This window comes from Ochotona curzoniae, unplaced genomic scaffold (genome assembly GCF_017591425.1).
Source record: "Ochotona curzoniae isolate NIBS_2020 unplaced genomic scaffold, NIBS_Ocur_1.0 contig_2927, whole genome shotgun sequence".
Classification (NCBI taxonomy): Eukaryota; Metazoa; Chordata; class Mammalia; order Lagomorpha; family Ochotonidae; genus Ochotona; species Ochotona curzoniae.
In genome coordinates, this window is record NW_024465654.1 from 7,221,891 (window position 1) to 7,242,411 (window position 20,521).

Consider the following 20,521-nt stretch of genomic DNA (forward strand, 5'->3'; position numbering starts at 1 on the left):
GGTAGAGAGGTCCATGTCTCAGATGGCCTCCAACAATAGGGGCTGGGCCAGGCAGAAGCTCCACATGGGATGCTGGCAGCAGAGGCAGGCCAACCAGCAGTGCCAAAGCCAGTTCAATCTGCTGCCTAGGCAGAAGGCAACAAGGGCAAGAGGCTGCCTGCCGAGGAGTGGAGAACCCAGGCTCCATTCATGAGCGCTGCTCCTCACCCTCCAGAGGAGGAGTTGACAGCACAGTACTGCCCACATTCTGGCCTCTGGCTGCACTTGGGAAGCTGGCAGAGCTGAGCTTACATGCAGTGTGTGTCTGACCTCAGCCAACCCTGGCAGTGCGAATCTACTGGCTTTGTAAGGGAACATTCTAAGCCTTCAGTTGTATGTACCTGTCAAATCAGACTAATATTTACCTTTGAAAATGTGAGGTTTGAGTAAGATCGCATATGCAAAAGTATACCATTATAGCATTTTAATAAGTAAAAGAATATTACTATCAAGTTTACACCAAGTATGGTAAAACTCATGTCATAAAAGTTACCATTTGGAACAGACTGACAGACAGACTAATTAGTTAATATAACCACACCTTTGTTTCCTCTTCCGTACCTCAAGGTTACCAAGTTTTTGTGCCATTGGTAAACCTTACAAATTCACATAGAGATCCACGCTTGCCTAGGGGTAGACTTTCATAGAAAATGTAAATATCTATAGTATAACTGGAAAGTAGCGAAGTATGTGTATAAAAGATGGTCAGTAAAAGTAGTAACACAATGATCGGGAAAAGGAATAAAATATCTTGTGGTTAATGTTGAATGGATTTTTCGCATACACATACCTGTTCCTCTGGAGAAAAAAATAACTTAGCTACAGTCTGGGTGACCCACTCACCCCTACTGCCCACCAGGAAGACAGGCTCCGCCCAATCCAGGAGAAAGCCACAGCGGTCAGCCACAGGCCTGCGCAGTGATTTACTCAGGCTGAGAACAGGGTCCCGGTCAAGTTAGTGAGCCCCAGTCAACTCCAAGGTCTTCAGTCAGTGCATGAGGACCCAGAGCTATGCTTCACTTAGCTTGGTGCCATTCCAACTGGGGTTTAAGAATGTCAGGGAACAGACTGAGCAGATGGCTGAGAAGCACCTGGCACAGGCGGGCTTCGAGAGCTCCACCAGGCTGCAGACTGTCCCACTAGCAGTTGGGGCTCACAGATTCCAATTTTCAGACTAGCCAGCTGAGCCCTGAGTTCTGTTATTTGCATATGAAAGAACATTAACTTATTTAGGTGTTGCAGCATTTCCCACAGTGTACTCCCTCTACAGAGGTGAACACAAAAGGAAAGTGCTAGAGCAATGGATTTCTGGTAAGGCCTGTGAGAAAGCAGAGCAAGCCTTTTGGCTGCAGGTTCATACCACTGCAGAAGCTGGTTCCAGGTCCCCGAGAAGCAGTCATGGTTTGATGTGACTTAGAGACCAGCAATTGGGAGCCTCATCTGGTGCACAGCACAGTTTCTGACCAGGAGTCCAGCCTCTGAGGGCAAGGTTGGCACGCCCTGTCTATGTTCTGCCCACACATTGTCCTCTTTCAGGCAGCAACACAGCAGCTCCAACACTGAGCCTGGAAACTGGAGGCCAATGTACACGTGGATTGGTCACTGCACATGTGTAGGAACTGATTTAACATTTAAGCCAAAAGTTTTTTCCTTTCAAGCTCACAATCAGAGGAGGCTGGGAGAACTTGTTTGTTTATTTGGCACCTCCATTGCCTATCCAGCTCCCTGCTTGTGGTCTGGGAAACAAGCAGAGCATGGTCGAAAACCTTGGGACCCTGGACCCTCGTGGGAGACGTAAAAGTAACTCCTATCTCCCAGCTTTACTTAGCTCAGCTCTGGCCATTGTGGCCATTATGGGAGTGAAACAGTGGATGGAAGATCTTTCTGTCTCTCCTTCTCTCTGTAAATCTGCATTCCCCCCCCCCAAAAAAAAAATGAAGGTAAACATTTCACTAAGGGACAAACTGTCCCATTTCTGCTTGCATGTCACCTAATCAGATCTCAATCCTGGCTGCCAAGTAGGAATTGATAAAGGATTCCTTTTTTTTCCCCCGTTTTTTAAAGATGACAGCAAGATCCCACTTCAGGGAACTTGGAGAATCTCAGATGGAAAGGAGTGCAGGCCATGGTATATTTTGCCATCATATTTTTTAACTGTTCAATGTAAAAACATTCATTTTTAAACAGTTAATAATTTTTGTTTTATAAAATTTTTGTAGGTAGCTTTTTCTACTTATAAACTTTTTCTATATGAATTAGGGATCTTATGGGAAAAAATGGGTGTGGTAAAGGTATATGTTTACACCTGAAAAGATTCCATCTCCTTTTTCATCCAATCTCATCTTGACCAGCCAGTGCTAACCTCTGTGCCACCAGTCTCCTGACACCGGAAGATGATCTGAGCCTCTTGGCTTTCCTCGTGCCAACGGCAGGTCCTGTTTATCCTCCCCAAGACCATTATGGTGTACGATGGAAATGACGCTGTGCTAGTTCAAGAGCCCCATGTAAAGCCCCGAGCCACCACTGCAGAGCTGATTCCTGTCCTTGGGGTCAGGCCATGGGCTAGAGTCCCAAGAGCAAAGAGGGAGGGCAGTGCCGGCACTGAGAGAGAATGGAAGAGTGGCAATGGGAAGCCATGGAGTTCTGGCCACTTTCCCAGGTATCACAGAGAGGGGCATCACCAGGGCCTGGACTTGATCCAGTGACTTAGCTGGGCCCCTAAGGCACACGTGGCCACTGCTGCCACTCACAGCTGGCTGCCCAGGACCCCCAGGCTGAGCTGCCTCTGGGAGCAGGATCTAAGGATGAGGACATCCTCTATAAAGATGAAAATCCTGCTCAACAAGCCCAGTGGAAAGGACACTGGGTCAGTCTCACTAGGGAAAAACTAAGAAACCAAACCAAACCAGATACTTGCTGGCAAGCAGTCTTAGCTGTCAACAACTCAGCCACCTGCCCTCTGCAGGGTAACTCCCCAGCAGCCTGAGCAGCACACGGGGCGGTCTAGCAGAGGCACCAGGATACCTAGGGACTGGTTCAGTTCGGTCAATAACCTCACAATGATTTGCTGCATACAGACTTCAGCAGGGTTTCTGGTGGTGTCACTGGCCTGTGGAAGCCACTTATTCAGACGTATCTGTGTGCCCTGGCCCAGTGTAAAGGCATGCCCGCACACGAGTCTCACCTCACTAAAGGCCTTACCTTTACAGACTTTGCAGCAGCTGCGAGACAATGTGATCTGCTGAGACTCGGGGCAGTCCAAAGCTGGGCAGCCTGAACTCTCAACCAGCTTCATGGTCTGGTCCTGTCACACAGAAGAAAGGAAATGCCTCAGATTTCATGAGCAGCACTTCATCACGAAGCTCCTAGAACCCATATCCCACACTGCTATCCTGAAAGCAATGCACAGGCCAAGGGCTCCCTCCTGAAAGGGAATGAGGTCTCCATGGAGACGGGCAGCAGCGCCCAGATTCAGGCGCAGAATTGCAGCAGAGCTATCATGGGCTGCCCCCAAGCAAGCTCCCAGAACATCTGCAAAAAGCACAAACTTACTCTGCAAAGGAACAGCAAAACAGAGCTTTGTACATATTCATGCCAACATTTGATCATAAAGTGATGAATAGGGCTGGCACTGTGACCCAGGCACCATCTGCAGCACCAGCATCCCACACAGGCACTGGATCATGGGCACGGCCACCGCACTCCGAATCCGGCTTCCTGCTGATGGCCAGGGAAACACACTGGAAGTTCACCCAAGTGTAGGTGCTCCTGCCGAACAAACAAGAGCTCTAGAAGCAGCTCTCGGCTCCCGCCTGGCCCAGCCACAGCCATTATGCCCGTTTGCACAGAGCGATCTTGCCGTTTCTCAATTCTTCCCTATTTTTTTTTCTTTCAAATAACTAAAATCTTAAGACAGTGATGGTTTTGTTCTGGAATGTGGGAGAGGATCTGCAGAGAATGGGAGGATGGAGAGGGCAAAGCCCACAGCCTAGCAGAGAGCTGAGGAAGTCCTGGGACATGAAGCCTCTAACTTTCCCTCTTTTTTACCCACAGCAGTAAGACAGGAAAGCAGCAGACACCTCGGAGGATGAGAATTCCACTGTGACCACTATGTGCACTGGGAGAGTAAGTTCACATCGTCAACTTCCACATGAAGACAATTACCCAGCTTCCCTTGCACGTGCACTGTAATTCACAGTTAGCACTTCTGCACACGGGCAGCACGTGGGCACCTGGCAACCACTCACCTGGCACTCATACAGGACACACACTCCAGAGGAGGAGTAGCCTGTACTTCTTTCTCCTTCAAAGTAGCTTCGTCCTTGAAACTGACATATTGCTTTGGAATAAAAAAAATAGAGAGAGATTATTTTGTGAGAATAATACCACTCAGGGGTGCAGGTCACGTGCACCTTTTCAGGTATTTCAGTCGTGGAGTCCACGGGAGGCCCGTGGAGACACCTGTCAGTGTCACAGAAGAGCAAGCCCCGGTGCAAGAAAGGGCAGGCTCTGACTGAGCAGGGGCCAGAAGACAGAGTCAGCATGAGGCAGGCTTCTCTGACACATGCTGCTGCACAACACTGAGTCAGGGACTCATAAAGAATCCACACCCACATCAGCGTCAGCTCCCATCCCTGCACACTTCAGGGTACCCCACTGAGGACACTGGGGGGGATCAGTGTCAGCTCCCCATCCATACACACTTCAGGGTATGCCACTGAGGACACTGGGGGATCAGCTTCAGCTCCCCATCCATGCACACTTCAGGGTACCCCACTGAGGACACTGGGAGGTGTCAACATGAGCCAAACTTGCTTCCATCCCAACTAAACACAACTGTAAATCATTTTAGTCAACAAAAAGATGTTTTCAGTTAGTGAAAATGGACGCCATACCAGATTTTCTTTTCTAAAATTTACAAAATGTTTAGAGTTGACACCAACTTTGGCCAGAGGTGGCAGTCTGTGCTGGGAATGGAGCAGTTGCCGTAAGGGCCCTGCCCCATGGAGCAGTTGCCCCATGGCAGCCCACTCACACTGACTGCAAAGCCAAGCCTATGCCTTCACTTGCTGATGCTTTTGTTCTGTTTCCAAGATCACACAGCATTTTGGTGCTTCAGTGACACCAGCTCTACTGAGGCAGTCGTTCAAAGCCCAGTGGGGCTGAGCGCAGGATGTTCATAGCACCTGATGTGCTTCATCACGAATGAGACAAAGGAGGTTGAGAACACGCACGTCCCCACTCACACACACCCACAGCGGGCTGGCCAAAGGCAGGAGTTAGGAAAGCAAGTCTGCTATGCCGCTGAAGGCTCACCGCTGCCGTAGGATCCCCACGGGCAGGATGCGCACACTGGCAATGGAGCCATATCTCAAGCCCAGGCATCTCCTCTGGTATCTTAACTACAAAGCCAAGAGAACAGACCTGACACTGCTATTCCCCATCCATCCACCAAGTACACACACGAATTTCCTTCCAGCTTCACTATAGGAAGCGTTTCTTTCACCCTTTGGAATTTGTATCTCCCCATTACCTTTAAAGGTATCGACTTGTCAACAGAACCAAAATTTAGACATATTAATAGCAATAAATAGTTGTATAAATATTCATACTCTAAATGTGACCTAATTTTCATGTTCACTGAAAAATTCACTGATTAAAGGTACAGATTTAAATAATGGAAACCATGTACATTTTTTAAATGCTATCCTTCAACCAATGTGCTTACTCAGTTTTTATTAACAAATTTGATTACCTAATATATATCTGTCAGCCAACTGATTTTAATATTTTCTGAGCTTTGTGGAAAAGAACATAACTTCCTTCATAAATCATATTACTTAAATGCTGGCAGAAGCTTGTTCACTTATGAATATTCAAAATGAATGTACAGTCTTGTCAGTTGCATGCTACACATCACGCTATAAATTAAAGTAGCATGTGTATTTACTTAATGAGCCTAACTGATTGCAAAACATGTCTGTCCAATGTGTCATTTTTGAGCATGCTCTTTTTTTATCTTCTGAAACCTAGTAACCTCAAAATATCAAGATCTGGGATATTGCATGCTTAATTATTTCTAGCAAGTATCATGTTTCATAATAAGAACAAATAAAGCCTCTCTTATTTCTGCTCAGCACTCGCCCTGTGAGTCTGACCTTGGGACTGCAGCCTGTTCAGAATCAGGGATGTGGAGCAGAGAAGGGCAGAGCGGGAAAGAACTTGGCATACACAAGGCCAAGTCCTCCTTGAGAAACTGGACACTCAGCACAATCAGGTCTTGTGTTCTGAACTAATTCCAAACACTCAATAGGCACCTGGAGGACGACAGGACCCCAAGTGGACGAGCACCTGGAGGATGACAGGACCCCAAGTGAACGAGCACCTGGAGGACGACAGGACCCCAAGTGGACGAGCACCTGGAGGATGACAGAAGCCCACGTGGAACCCTGCAGTATGGAAGAAAGCACCAGAGTGAAGGAGGCCACAGCTGCTGGGCTGAGCAGGCGGATGGCGCAGCGCAAAGCACGCATGGGTCTGCTGTCTCAGTTTTGTTTGCTTATTTGTTTGTTTTTGATCTGCTGCTGTGATTACCTATGACCCTAAAGCCAATAGGATATACATTTGCTTAGTTTTGTGGGGAGAAAATATGAAAATACCACAAAGCAAAAAATCATAATGAGTCCCCAAAGCACTGGAAATCATTATGAAAACCCCACTGTTGCAGCTCTGGACCTGAGAACAGTGAAAGTTGGGGTCTTACTCTAACTCACACTTTAGACACACGTGCACTGACGTCACCCACCATGGCCAACACTGCTAGGTACAGGGACTCAGAGCAAACGAGCTGTGACCCTGCCTCTCTCTTAGTAGGGCACACAGGCTCATCCACAGCCAACAACAGAAAGCCTAAGGTCAGGGAACAGGAAGTGACAGGGAAACAGGAGCGATGAATGGTGCAGACACAGCTGGCATCAGGAGCAGAGGGAGCAGGGCAGCTGTGGGGGGATTGACAGTGGCATCAGAGGCACCTGCAGGGAGAGGTGACCAACCCATGGCTGCAGAACAACAGCTGAAAGTCCCACGGGAAAAACACCCACCTGCCAACCATTCCCCATGAGAGGACACAACCAAATACAATGCTTCAGTGAGTCAAGCCAACAAGGACCCAACAGCCACTATGGCATGGGGTGCACACATGATTACTGCTGCATTCATGTGTGGGTACCACCCCAGATTCCTGCACCTCAAATCACTTGCCAGCTTAAAGTAGAACTCTACCCATTAGGACGTATTCACAGGAGCTGTGATGACTGGTCAGCTGAATATGTTATGTGTGCAAACATTTCATGACATGATGCTTGCAGGGAGAACATACAAATGCATTCCCACAGTGCCTTACACACTACACACCAAGCTGAGCCCTTCGGGAGGAAGGCTGACCTGCGGCCTGTCACCAGTGTCACACGTGTGCCAACTGTGACTGCAGGACACTGCTGTCTGGTCCACATCCACACACGGCACAGACTGTGCACTCACGGTGCGGACACTGAAAAGAACTGGGAGACATTAAGCAAAATGACATAACTGCTAAGCAGAGGCTCTGCCAAGGCCACTGGAAGCATCACAAGTTACAGGCTTACCAGCAACCTAACAATGCAAAAGCCATTCGCATGTCTTACTTTCATGTCATCTTCTCATAGTTTAGTGCCGTAAATACAGTTAACAGCAATTGTTAAAAAGTGAAAAGCAATTAATAAGTTAGATTAAGCAATGGCTAAGTGTAACAAACCAATAAAACAGAAGTATGTAAATTCTAGTAAAACTGGAAAATCCTAAGTTAGAGGCCACTAACAGATATCAACTGTGCTGTATCTGTAAGGGGACCTAACCAATATCTGCAAACCAAATCTCCTGAAAATGACTTAGGAGGCCACGTCATCCGTCACTTCTAAACATCTCTTCGCTTGCTGCCTGTCCAGCTTTTCCTCTGCATCCAGCTCAAACTCCCCAAGTGGCGTCAGCCCCCTCAAGATACTGCAACAGCAAAGTGGACTGATGGGTAGCAGGGCCAGTGCAACACCCTTGGGTGAGACCCGGGTCCCAATGGCCATGATCTGGCCGCTGATCGGCTGCCTTGGCAGAGTCCAGGCAGCAGCAACTTCCACTGGCTGCTCCTGTCTCCAGCAGAGCTCAGCAGTCAGAGACAACAACAGAGACTCACAAAGTTGCTGCAAGAGAAAATGTCTCATTAATTGTAATCATATGGATATTTTAGTATAGCATTTAGACAAGAATGAACACATTTTTGAGGTAGACTAAGATTCTGTAGAATCAAGCAAAAATAATCTAAGCGTGCTTCAGTGTTCCTTAAAAACTTTGATTAGCTATGTGGCATTTATCCAGTCCACAATCTTCTTCTGGAATCTGAATTCTCTTGGAACCAATTCTTTAAAAAAAGAGGGGGGAAGGGGAGTTGTCAATCAAAGCCTTGAGCACCCAGTGAGACAAGCACCTGGCTCCTCTGCCTGCACACGCCCGTGCCCAGCACTGGCCACTCTTCTCTGTTCTTGGTGGCTACACGTTTTCCCTTCGAGGGCAGAGCCTGCGTCCTTCTTACCTCTGAACTTACCCAGCACTGACCCCACAGTCCTGCATGGCAAGTGAAGAGAACCCTTAGGAACCTCGGCTTTCCCTGTGCAGTCGGCTTTATCTCTGGCTTCTGCATCTTGCAATGCAGGCTGAGGACCTGCTCACATAACTCCCAGCACCTGAGGTGGGCCAGGCTCAACCTTCAGTTTGAGAGAAAATACTCAAATAGTTCACAAATTCACTAAGTGTACAAGATCATTTCTCCAAATCTCAGTAACTGTTAGGGAATTTGAGCTCAGGCAGCGGGATCATGAGAGTGTCCCATTTTATCCACAGCAAGTCCTTGGGCATCTGCGGGGCCGTGGGACGCCTCTCCTGGGAGGCCTGAATTGAGGCCAGTCGCCTTTTCTTCCAAAGAGAACAGCCCTGAAATACCATCAGTGCAGCAGCGCAGGGTCAGGAAGGAGAGGAGGCTAAAAATAACCTCCAAAATAGAACAAGAGCAGAAAATGCAGACACCTGCCCAGAGCAGCCTTTGGATTGTGGCCTCTATGCTGGGAAAACAGAGCCAAGGCACCAGCCAAAGGCAAGGTTTACGCTGCCAGCAGGGGCGCAGGGCTCTGCCAGCAACCTCACAACCTGCAGCCTGAAATATGAGCTGAAATGTCCCCAACTGAGCGACCTGCCTCCTGCCACTCCACTCAGTCAAGGGCTTGGCTCTCAGGCCAAACACAATCAAGTCAGCAAGACCCTTGGGGATAAGAATACGTTTCATGAATGGGCGCGAAGATTTGGAGGAAAGGACAGTGTTTGTTTGAGTGTTCCATTAAAGGCACAGAAATGCACACACAGGAGGTGATGGGTCTCAGGATCACTCCTCAGAGAAAACAGGACACGTGCTATTATAAGCAAAGTCAATGCGTGGCAGCCTGGGAGCCAGCACTGCAGCCACCACATAGGCCTTCTCAGTCTGCTCGCGGAGCAGGACTGAGAAAGGCCAGACAAGCTGGGCTGGCACCACCAAGCCCTCCACACATGGACAGTCCAACCAGGAGTCAACTTTCCTCATTCACTATTCAAGCAATAAAATCCAACAGCAAAGAGGGAATGTAGAAGATGAGCAGAGAGAGACCACCCTCGCACCTTGCTCACACACGATTGAAGCTAGTATTGCTCTACTCTGTAGGAATTTTATCGGTAAATTTACACAGAATCATAAATAACAGGCTATAAAAGACAAGCAGATTTGACACAAGCAGAGATCTCAGCAGTAATTACTGCCACTCAGGCCACAGTAGCGATGCAGAGGAAATCAGGCCATTTGACCACAGGGGATTCCCGGAGCCCAAGGCTGGAGACCAGGCCTGGCAGGTACTGACCCTGGAAAGCTGCCAGCTCCACCTCTCCCAACAGGTTAGCTATGGGCCAACTGCAAAGGAAATTTCCCAAGGGGAATTCCATACAGCAGGAGCTGCTGGAAAGGGGAGAAAATAAATAATGTATTTACAGCTCTCTGAACAATCATTTATTACTTGGATTCACATGAGGCGCCGTGGTCCTCGGTGCTCCCTGACACACCCTGGGGCGCACTTATACACAACATGTCATGAGCACCGTCTCTCTTGATTCTGTCGTAGCAGGTGGCTCTGCTGCCTTCTGCCTTCTCCTAGACTGGGCTCAGAGGACACACAGCAGGATTCAGATGTCACTTCTGCCCACCCTCAGTGCTTCCATTCCAAAAGAAGGAAATACTCCATCACCTCCTAGGAGGAATTTCCATCATTTGGAAATCAGTCCTTGTATTACCAGAAGCCACTTGGTTTTGCTGTCACAAATGATGAGATCAAGTCCCCGTGGGAGCAGGGAAGAGCTTGGGGCTGCAGTTTGCAGGGTGAAGAGATGAGAGCAAAGCTCCCCTGCAGCCAGCCGTGCTGCAGCCAGCACACTCTTGCACCGTGTGCATCTTGCCCTTGAGTGCACAAGGAGGAGGCTGAAAAACACTCTCAAGAAGCACAGCTGTTAGCACAAAGTGGAGAAAGAAAGCACGGAAGCCAAGAATCAGGAAGCCAGCAGGAATGGAAAAACAGGGCCTTCTAGAGAGTACAGGTGTCATATATAGAGAACACACAGAGGGAGAGCACTACAGACAGCGCAGACTGTGCAGGGTCCACACTGAGGTCATGTTTATATGGGGCAGATATGCAGAGCTTACACGTGTGCACAGCATGTAAATGTGGACAGAACACACAAACACACATATCAGAGGGAGAGCAAATGCATGCTCACCACACTCAGCTCTGTGCAATGCTCCATCCAAACAGAGAGCCGCCTCCTCTATAAGCTGGAGTGAGAAAGGTGCCTTTTCTTGAAGGGGAACAGAGCTACCAGGCAAACACAACATTTTCTCTTACATTTTTAAAAGTGAAGTTAGCAAGTGTATACACTGATAAAAATCAAATTATAAGCAGAGCTAAGCTTCTGTCTGGCATCTACAGCAGATGGAATTCAGAGAAAGACCAAAACTACACGTAATGCTGACAGAAAAAAAAGAGCAGTGCTTTGTTTTGTTGCTGTTGTTTTTTTTTTTCAAATTACACGGTGGAACAGGTGAGCTTTAAGCCTGTACTGTGATTCAAACATCGGGTAACATGCCCTACATCCTGCACTGGAGTGGCTAGACTCCACAAGGGCTCTGGCTTGGGCCACTAACACCGGTTTCCCATGGTAGTATACCCTGAGAGACATCAGCTCATGGATCAGGTCACTGGACAGGGTCCTTGTCACACACACAGTTAGACCCGAATTGACTTCCCAGCTCCCAGCCTCGGTGTTGGCCCAAGCAGAGCATTTCACAAGCATTTCGGCAATGAATGAGCCAACATAAGTTCTCTCCCCCTTTTGTCACTCTGAATACCAGCACCCACAACTGCATGAATGTTTGACAGATATTTCCTAACAAATCAACTGGGAGGAAAGAAATGGTGAGAAACGTCACAGATGTGACTGTCACGCAAGAGAGGCAGGGCTAACCACTGCCAGGCCGCAGGCCGACTTCGCTCAGCCAGGACCTCACAGGAGCGGGTCATCACTTCCCCGATTCCTTCAGTAGGTGCTCACACAGGGCCACGCCAAGGCTGTGGGCAAACCCCTGCAATGCCACCCAGGCTTAGACAAACCACACACAACCAGAAACACCAAGCTTGAGAGCAAGTTCTCAATCATCCTCAATACGAAAATGAAAACATGTTTTTAAGTACAGCTAAATCATATGATTTCACTGGAATTCTGAATATAAAAAAGAAACAATGACTCACTAAGAGGAGTTGGCAATACTGGAAGGCCGTCGAGTCCTCCCCACATTCCACTGGAGTGGGAGGAGGCACAGAAACCACATCTGTGGGGGCCTCACCCACACTGAGGGGGCAGAGGGAAGGCACTAAGAGGATGTCCTCAAGGACACGGAGTGCCTACACACTTCCATGAGGAATTCACTGAACGCTTGCTTCAGCAGGTGTCTGCATAGGCCGAGAGGACCAGTCGAGAAATGGAGGTCACAAAGGGATGTAAGACAAGGAAACAGGACCTAAAACATAATTATGAACAAAGTGAAAGGAGGAGAAACAGCCAGCAAATTAACAAGCATTTCTGCAGCTCTGGGCCAATCATTTTTTCCTTTAAAGATATTCAGCCTTTAGTTTCCATTCTATTTTATCTCATTCTCCTGCCTCTAGGGAGGGGCTCAGGAGCTGGAAGGCCTCTGCGCAAAGGCTGTTCCACACATCTCCCTGGAGCTGAGGCAGGCTCATCCCCCTTCTTACAGCACGCATGAACGTCATCAGCTTAGCAATACAGATTCACGCACTCAGACAGGTGGGAATGGATAACAAGACTAAATATCTACATGGACAGGTGGCCAAGACACCATTTCATATTTTGGGTGCATAATTCTAAGACTATATGGCAGGATAAGACCCAGCCAGATAGCAGGTAAAGACGGTGTGTAGGGTGCTCTCACCCCTTATTCATGTTCCTGGATTGGAGTCCCAGATTCACTCCTCCTTCCAGCTCCCTGCTAACGCACAGACGAAACCTCAAGTGGATGAGTCCCTGCCACCCACGTGGGAGACACAGCTTGTGCCCACCTTTTCTGCCATCATCACTCAAGGCTTACCAGTGTGGCCCAAGGGACACCAATCTGCTCACAGAGCAGCTAAGAGAAAAAGTGACTACAGGGAGCCATGGACACAGCTGGACAGGCTAGATCTGTGCCTCGCACCCTCTAGCACTCTGACTCCTCTGGGAAGTCATGCTTACCACACAGGAGTGCCCACGGGGTCTGAGCAGGCGGGGTGCACAGTGAGTGGCAGCATAGCAGGTGGCACAAGCCACAGCACGCAGTCAGGCCCAAGTCCACACAGCCGTGGTGGATCACTCTCTCCTTGCTTCCCACCCCAGGCTCAGGAAATTAGATGTCTGGGTGATACAGACTTGTCAGTTGACTCATCAGCACTGTCCATCAGATACTGATAGACAAACATTCCTAATGACTAAACTAGTTTCACACAATTTGCCCTCCCTGCTATGGCAAACACATTTCTGTCCTTCACATCCCATCCACTCAGAGTGACAATACCTAGTCCATATACTGGGGGATTATTTCTGCATTACACATGTACCCAGAGAGCCAAATACACTCAGACATGGAAAGCAAGAGGAGGACACTATTTGGACCCTGAGTTTTGGAAATGACAAAGGCCATTTTCCCATGTTATCACTCTCCTGTGCCAGCTGTGTGTCATGTGGCAGCCCCAGGGCAGGCAGGGCTGCAGAAGCCATTTCACACTCAAGGTCCTGCAGCACCTAGATGGTTCCAGTGGGAGTAAGGCAGTGAGCAGAGCAATGTTCCCTTTTCCCTGGGCAGCCCACCATCTGACAGACAGACGTGACCCCTCTAGGACTCCGAGCCTGACAGGGGAGGTGCAGGGATCTGTCACCCTGTTGGCTATGAAGAGTCTTCACTGAGAGCCAGGAAAGCTCACTGCATTTAGTGCTTCCAAACATGACCGCAACAAAATAGCTTGAGAATATTGTCACTCAATGCACCTGTTCTTTTTCCTCCAAGCACGAAAACTCCAGCAATGAATCAGAAAACAAATCAGTCTCATGCTTTTGTCTGATGCTGGTTCCAAGCCTGGATGAATTGAATGAAGGCCACGGGCCTGTGGGGTACTCCTGAACACCGTGCAGGAGCCCTTCCATGCAGTTGCTGCTGCCATACTCCAGTCACTAGCTTCCCAGGACGGGAAGGCTTGGGAGCCAGGGGACAGAAGGGTTTCTGCAAAGACGACAGGAGGACTGGAGCCTGTGCGAACTGCAGGTTTGCTCAACCTGTGTTATTCTTTTTACAAGATCCACGACAAGAAAACAGGAACTCTTGGGCCCGGCACGATGGTGTAGTGGTTAAAGTCCTCGCCTTGCACGCTGGAATCCCATATGGTCGCTGGTTCTAATCCCAGCAACCCTGCTTCCCATCCAGCCCCTGCTTGTGGCCTGGGAGAACAGTCAAGGCCGGCCCAAAGCCTTGAGACCTTGCACCCATGTGGGAGACCTGGAGGAACTTTCTGGCTCCTGGCTTTGGATTGGCACAGCACCAGTCGTTGCAATCACTTGGGGAGTGAACCATCAGACAGAAAATCTTCCTGTCTGTCCTCCTCTCCGTATATCCACCTTTCCAATATCTTTATTAAAAAAAAAAACAGAGACTCTTATGTTCACAGGTCTCCAACAGTTGCAACACAGACAAGAACAGCACAATGCATCTCAGCAGAACCACCCAGGAGGCAGTACATACATGAGAGCCGCCACAGTGGGAATGCACTGCAGCAGTGGGACCCCTGCTGGGAGGGATGTCAGCGTTCCACAGTGTAGTGTGTGGGGCCCCTGCTGGGAGGTCAGCAGCCCACGGTGTAGTGCCTGGGTGCAGCAGTGGGGGCCCCTGCTGGGAGGTCAGCAGCCCACGGTGTAGTGCCTGGGTGCAGCAGTGGGGGCCCCTGCTGGGAGGTCAGCAGCCCACGGTGTAGTGCCTGGGTGCAGCAGTGGGGGCCCCTGCTGGGAGCTCAGTGTCCCATGGTGCAGTGCCTGGATCCAACCCAGCTCTGCTCCAAATCCCAGTTGCTAATGAGCACCTCGGGAGGGTGAGGGCTCAAGAACCTGGTCCCTGCCACCCATGCCAGAGACCCGGATGGAGCTCAGGACCCTAGCTTGGCCAGGCCCAGCCCTGCCCATTGCATTTCAGGAAAGATGCCTCTTACCACAGCCTCCTGTTCAAACAAAATGAGGAAAGGCAGGCCTGGAAAGCCAGATTAATGGGAACATTACCCCAAGTCCGTAGAAAGAGATCTCTTGTACTAAAATGCAAATGGAATAAGAGTTTCAGAATCAAAGAATTCTACATGACAACTGACTGAAAAAATTCCAGTAAGTTAAGGCAATAGGTTTTCCCCTGTTCTTTCTCTACCAGAAATAAATAAATAAAACACAAACTTTGAGATGTATTTTCCCAAATTAGCAAAATCAACGCTTCATTCCATATAAAAGGCACAATCAATCAACAGAAAGCCACGCCTGCTACAATACACCCAGCCACATCATTCCAGCTTGCATTTCTCCGCGGGCCATCCAGACACACCATGTGTGCCTCACAGTAACTAATCTGAAGGCAATATTGTTAGGTGTGGCTATTATTTAATATATTGCCAGTTAGTATTTTTGCAGCAATCACATTTATCAGTTTTGAAATACCTAAAAGGTAGCAGTGTGTCAAATGTCTTTTTAAAGAGATTTAATGAAAAAAATATATATCAGCACAGAACGACAGCATTCAGGAAGCCTACAGCTTATCTCAATGAAAGATCTCTTTAATCAAACTTTGCTACTTGTCTTTTGTGAGCATACTTCCTGTTGTAAGCTCACTATCGTTACAAGGGAATGCACAAATGGACTGTTTCCCTGACCATCTTCTACTCACACCCACAAAGGGAAAGTCCCAATTCTACCAAGAGAAGACGGATTCCAATTCAGCCCTCTGCTCGGGCTTAGAGCGACACCACTGGTTTCAACTGGCTCCGTGCTCACTGTAATGCGATTTTCTTTCTAGAAGTATTCTAAAACGTGGCATCTGGAACTGTGCTGTGGTGTGGTGGGTAAAGCCAAACCTGCAATGCTGACACTCCACATGGGGCTGGTTGGAGTCTCGGCTGCTCCACTTTCAATCCAGTTTCCTACTAATGCTCCTGGGAAAGCAGCGGAGGACAGCCAAGGCGTGTGGGTCCCTGCACCCACATGGAAGACCTGGGAGAAGCTGCTGCCTGGCTTCAGCCTGGGCAAGCCCCATCTGGGACAGCTATCTGGGGAGGGAACCAGTGGGTGCAAGCTCTCCATCCCTTCATCTCTCTCTTTTTAATAAAAAATGTACCTGACAGAGAGCAGCACACTAGCTTTAGGTTGCAATTTGTACTTTTTCATTATTGTACAACTCAGCTTACTCAGGATCAGCACTGCAAGGCAGCATAGTGCCCCTGCAATGCTAACCATGCCACAGCCATGCGCGTGCATGTTCTGTGTGCATTTCAGCTCCCCATACAACAGCTGCAGCCGCTGGCTCCCTTGGACCAAAGTTACCCTCATTGGCACCACAAGCTGCACAACTTACACTCTCCACTTTTCAGAAGAAGGAGAATCAGTGAATTATGGTCCCCTGGTTTTTGCTCAGAAGTCACTGACTCAGCCTTATTGGACTGTCATCCCTTTGTTCAAAATCCTGAATATCTTCCAGGCAGTGACTCCATCCCTATTTACAAAGCAGAATAACTTAGCTTGACATGCAAATAAAATCACAAAAACCTTAAAGGCACACAAACTCTCACTTCCTGCAAAAATCAAGAACAATCTAGGTACACTGACTCTTCATTCTACTTTTGAAATTAATGAAAGCAGCCCACGAGCATACAAAAAGGTGCTCATCTTGAACGGTGATCAGGGAAACACAAAGTTGGATGACATCTAATCAGATGCCAACTTCATTTACCCAGATGGCTGTGACAACACACTCCCAAAAGCTCGGTGTCAGGAATCAAGGAGCAGAGCTGGGAGAAGACACATGACACTAGCAACAGAGTACAACAGCTTGGCCCTGTCGCAAGCATTTCCACTCTCAGGTCTACACTCACAGAAATACAAGTACACTTAAGGTCAAGAGGATGTAAAGAGTGTTTCCAAAAGTATTCTCACAGCCAATATCTGCACATCATGCAAATGCCCATCACCAGCAGCTGGTGAGATCCCAGAGCAGAAACGAGCAGTGCACAGCACTGAGAATGACCTGTAACCCACGTGTTCACATGTGAAAAACAACCCTGGGTGACCTGCATCACAAGTTTATAAGCGAGCCATGGGGGACCTGCCTCTGTGGACACGAGACACACAGCCATGGGGGACCTGCATCACAAGACCCAAAGAGCGGTGAGTGCGCCCACATGATGTATCTGATCTGCCTCATGCACTGGGGATCATTCTGAGGGAAAGCAGACACACACAGCCATGAGTGACCTAAAGCACATGTTTCCATAGGATGCCCGCACTACCTTGGGAGCCAACTGCATGTTTACACATGAAACATTTACAGGCATGTGTGATCTGCATCACATGTTTCCATGAGACACAGCCATGAGAGTGAGTGAGCCAGATGTACACGTCTGACCCCCTCACCACTCAGTACCACACAGACATTCCAAGCAAGAGAATCACACACACAAACCACTACATATGGGGAATGGGCTCTGCAGGTCACCCATGATGGAGAGGTGCACAGGACAGAGCTGTGTGGGAGAGAAGCTGTCAGCCTTCACAAAGCCCCTCAAAGGGAGCACTGAGCTCCAGACGCAAGGATCTATTTTATGCTATTTTGTATTTTTATCACTGAGAACATGAAGGGTTCTTTCACGAGGACAGTTATTAATACTGTTCTAAGCTGTGTTCCACTGCTACTTATCTAATGATTGTGTATGCCTGCGAAGTCCACATAATCAGACAGATGAAGAAACTGAGGCTGAGAGAGAATGCACAGCTGCCCAAAGTTAAACCCCCAAATCAGATTTGCAACCTACAGTCACAACAGCTCAATCCCACATAGGAGGGTGAGCCCATTCCACCTCTGCATCACCTAGTTAGGTTCTGATCCTGGGCAGTCAGGATGGTACTAACACCCTAACATGAATGAGCTTTCCTGAGTGAAGACGGTTTCCACTACTGCTCCTGGGCATTGCTGCTCTCCAGGGTTCCTGGCACCTGCACCTGGACTCCACGTCGTCAGTCTCCAGAAACCACTCGTGTGCTCAGTGCTCTGTCAGCGACTGAAGGCAGCGAGTCAGCAGCACAAGAAACACAGAGGCGCTGGGTGGGTGCAGGGCCAATGTGCTCTGCCTGTGACCTGCCAGGGCACAGGCTACAGCAGGCCACTGCCACACCTATTCCTTAGACAAAAACACCCCAGAAGCACATCTTCCAGACCATTATGACAGCTCAGCCGGGAGGAGGGAGACTTCGACCTCAGAGAACCCCAGGACACTGACCATGCAAGCAAACACACATGTCCTAAAGACAGGTCTGGAAATGGGCCTGTCTTTCTGGCTGTGGTCAATGCTAATCTCACCAGAAAGAGAATGCAGACCCCAGATGTCAGTGGCATGCGAGCACACACCCTCGGCACCCTGGCACTGAGCTGGCAAACAGCTGAAACCAATAGCAGTCATTTCATCCTTACTGCTGAGAGGCGCAGATGTATTATCTTGGGCTTCATTCAGAGATGTGTGGCTTGCTCATAGGTTTCTTCCTTCTAACTTTCACTGTGAAGGAGGCCAACACATTTATTTATCCATCCTTAGCACTGTAGACACACAAAACACGAGCGCACCTCACAGCGTTTTCCCCATCCAGGGAGCATCCACCAGCTGGCCACGAATCTTTGTGGGGGTCTGACTGGGAGGGCAGGTTCCTGTTGGTAATGGGGATGGACAGAGACACTGGGATTCTGTGACTAGCCACTGTGACTAACACAGCCTCCATGAGCACCCACGAGTTGAAGCATCCAGTAGCTACTAAAATTAGCTATTATCCAATATTGCAGATGCCATATTGTGTGGGAAGAAGGGCAAAAGAAATTAAAGCAGAAAATGTAACTTTTCTCCCTCATGTTGCAACCATACAGTCTTGTGTGTATCTCAGATTCTCTCTCCTCCTTCCTCTGAATACTTACAGCAATCAGAACATCCCACCAGCTTGTGTTTACTATGAAAAGTCCACAGGACCCAGACAACTTGCCCAAGAGATGAGCTAGCAACAGCCCCAGTGCCTACTGCACTCTCCCCTCCCTGGCCTGGCAAAACCCTCTGCTAACACATAGCTAACACACCTTCATAAAGTGCAGAACTTGCAGGTAAGCCCTTCCAAAGTCAAGCTCAAATGAATTCAGGAGGTAACTCAATCAGCGTGCTGCTAAGGGGCCTCCTGATTCTCACCCGATGACTTGTCCCTCTCAGCAGAGGCAGCATGCACCCAGCTCAGCACACAGCGGCAAAGGCGGAAGGCTCACACACCGACCAGGGACAGGACACTGGTTCCCTCTCCCTCCCTCCATCTGTCCCTCTCCATGCCCACCTCTCTCCAGCTCTCTCCTCTCTCTTTTCAGCCTTTCCTCTCTTTTGCCAACCTCAATGCGAGAATGCAGTGGTGCTTTGTGAAGTTCATGGAAAAGTGGAATTAAAAGATAAGCTTCACTGGTGCAAGCCGGTTCTGAAATGCATGCTGTCCATGAACCTGCTGAAGGTCCCTGGTCTGCACAGGTCTGCATTCCACAGCATTCTAATCACTCAGTGCTTACATAACTCACTACTCCCTTGTACAAAAATAGCTACTACATGTTTTAACTGCTTATTTTCAGGAGGATTGATATGAAGTCTGTTAAGAGAATAGTACACAGGTGACATGATTTTTGATCTGGAAGCCCTCTGCAGGGCACAGATGGCCAAAAACAACTGTCCCATGTGGCAGGCTGATCCTACAACACGTGGGTCTCCATGTATGGTAACAGTCCATCACTGCTGAGATTTCCCAGATGCCCCTTGAGCCCTCTGTGAGGGGCCTGTGTGAGGGAGAGCCCTAGACAAATCTCCCTGTGCATCACTGCGTGCTACAGATCCCTCCTACTGGAGCAGACAAGCAGCACGTACAAGACCCCATCAGCCACAACACAGCGAGCATTCTCCTCCCTCCATCACCGCGGAAGCTGTGGAGTCCAATCAGAGTCTGCCTTGGTACACTTATCCATCATAGAAGCTGTGCTTACATTTGCACTCCTTACAGCACCTGCCATCCACGTAGGCTGGAGCTGACTTCAGCGGGCACTCAGGCACAGGGCAGACCAGGGGTTCACACTGGATAGTCCCATTCTGAAAAGAAAACAGCTAGAGTTCAGGAACTTCCCAGGTCTTTGGGAAATGTCATAAAACCCACTGCTCTCCTCAGCTGCTACCCACAACCCAAAGTACAGACACCTACTCCCCTGGCCAGCAGCTGGCCCAACAGAGCAAGAGCAACAGGTGTAGGAGGGAAGAGCAGACCCTCCTGGGGAGTTGGTGGATAATCCTCCAAGCACCCACAGAATGGCCCCCCCACCAGGACATTTCCATAATGGTTCTCCCCATCATAGAAGCCCTCCTTCTCAGGACCCAGAATCCTCCCGCACCCCAGGGACACCCTACTGACAACCCATACAGGAGCTACCACACCAAAGTCAGCACCCCAGGGACACCCTACTGACAACCCATACAGGAGC

At 49.0% G+C, this 20,521-nt stretch overlaps 1 protein-coding gene across 1 annotated transcript in view; it reads right to left on the reverse strand.

Annotated features, from left to right (window-relative positions):
* The window catches only part of NELL2 (neural EGFL like 2), a 168,778-nt gene that overhangs the window by 83,476 nt on the left and 64,781 nt on the right, over positions 1-20,521 (reverse strand). Inside the window, exons 9-11 of the mRNA XM_040979035.1 lie at positions 20,033-20,135; positions 4,287-4,378; positions 3,241-3,343 (exon numbers count right to left, since the gene is read on the reverse strand). Coding sequence (XP_040834969.1) covers positions 3,241-3,343; positions 4,287-4,378; positions 20,033-20,135 — 298 coding nt within the window. The remainder of the gene's footprint in view (positions 1-3,240; positions 3,344-4,286; positions 4,379-20,032; positions 20,136-20,521) is intronic.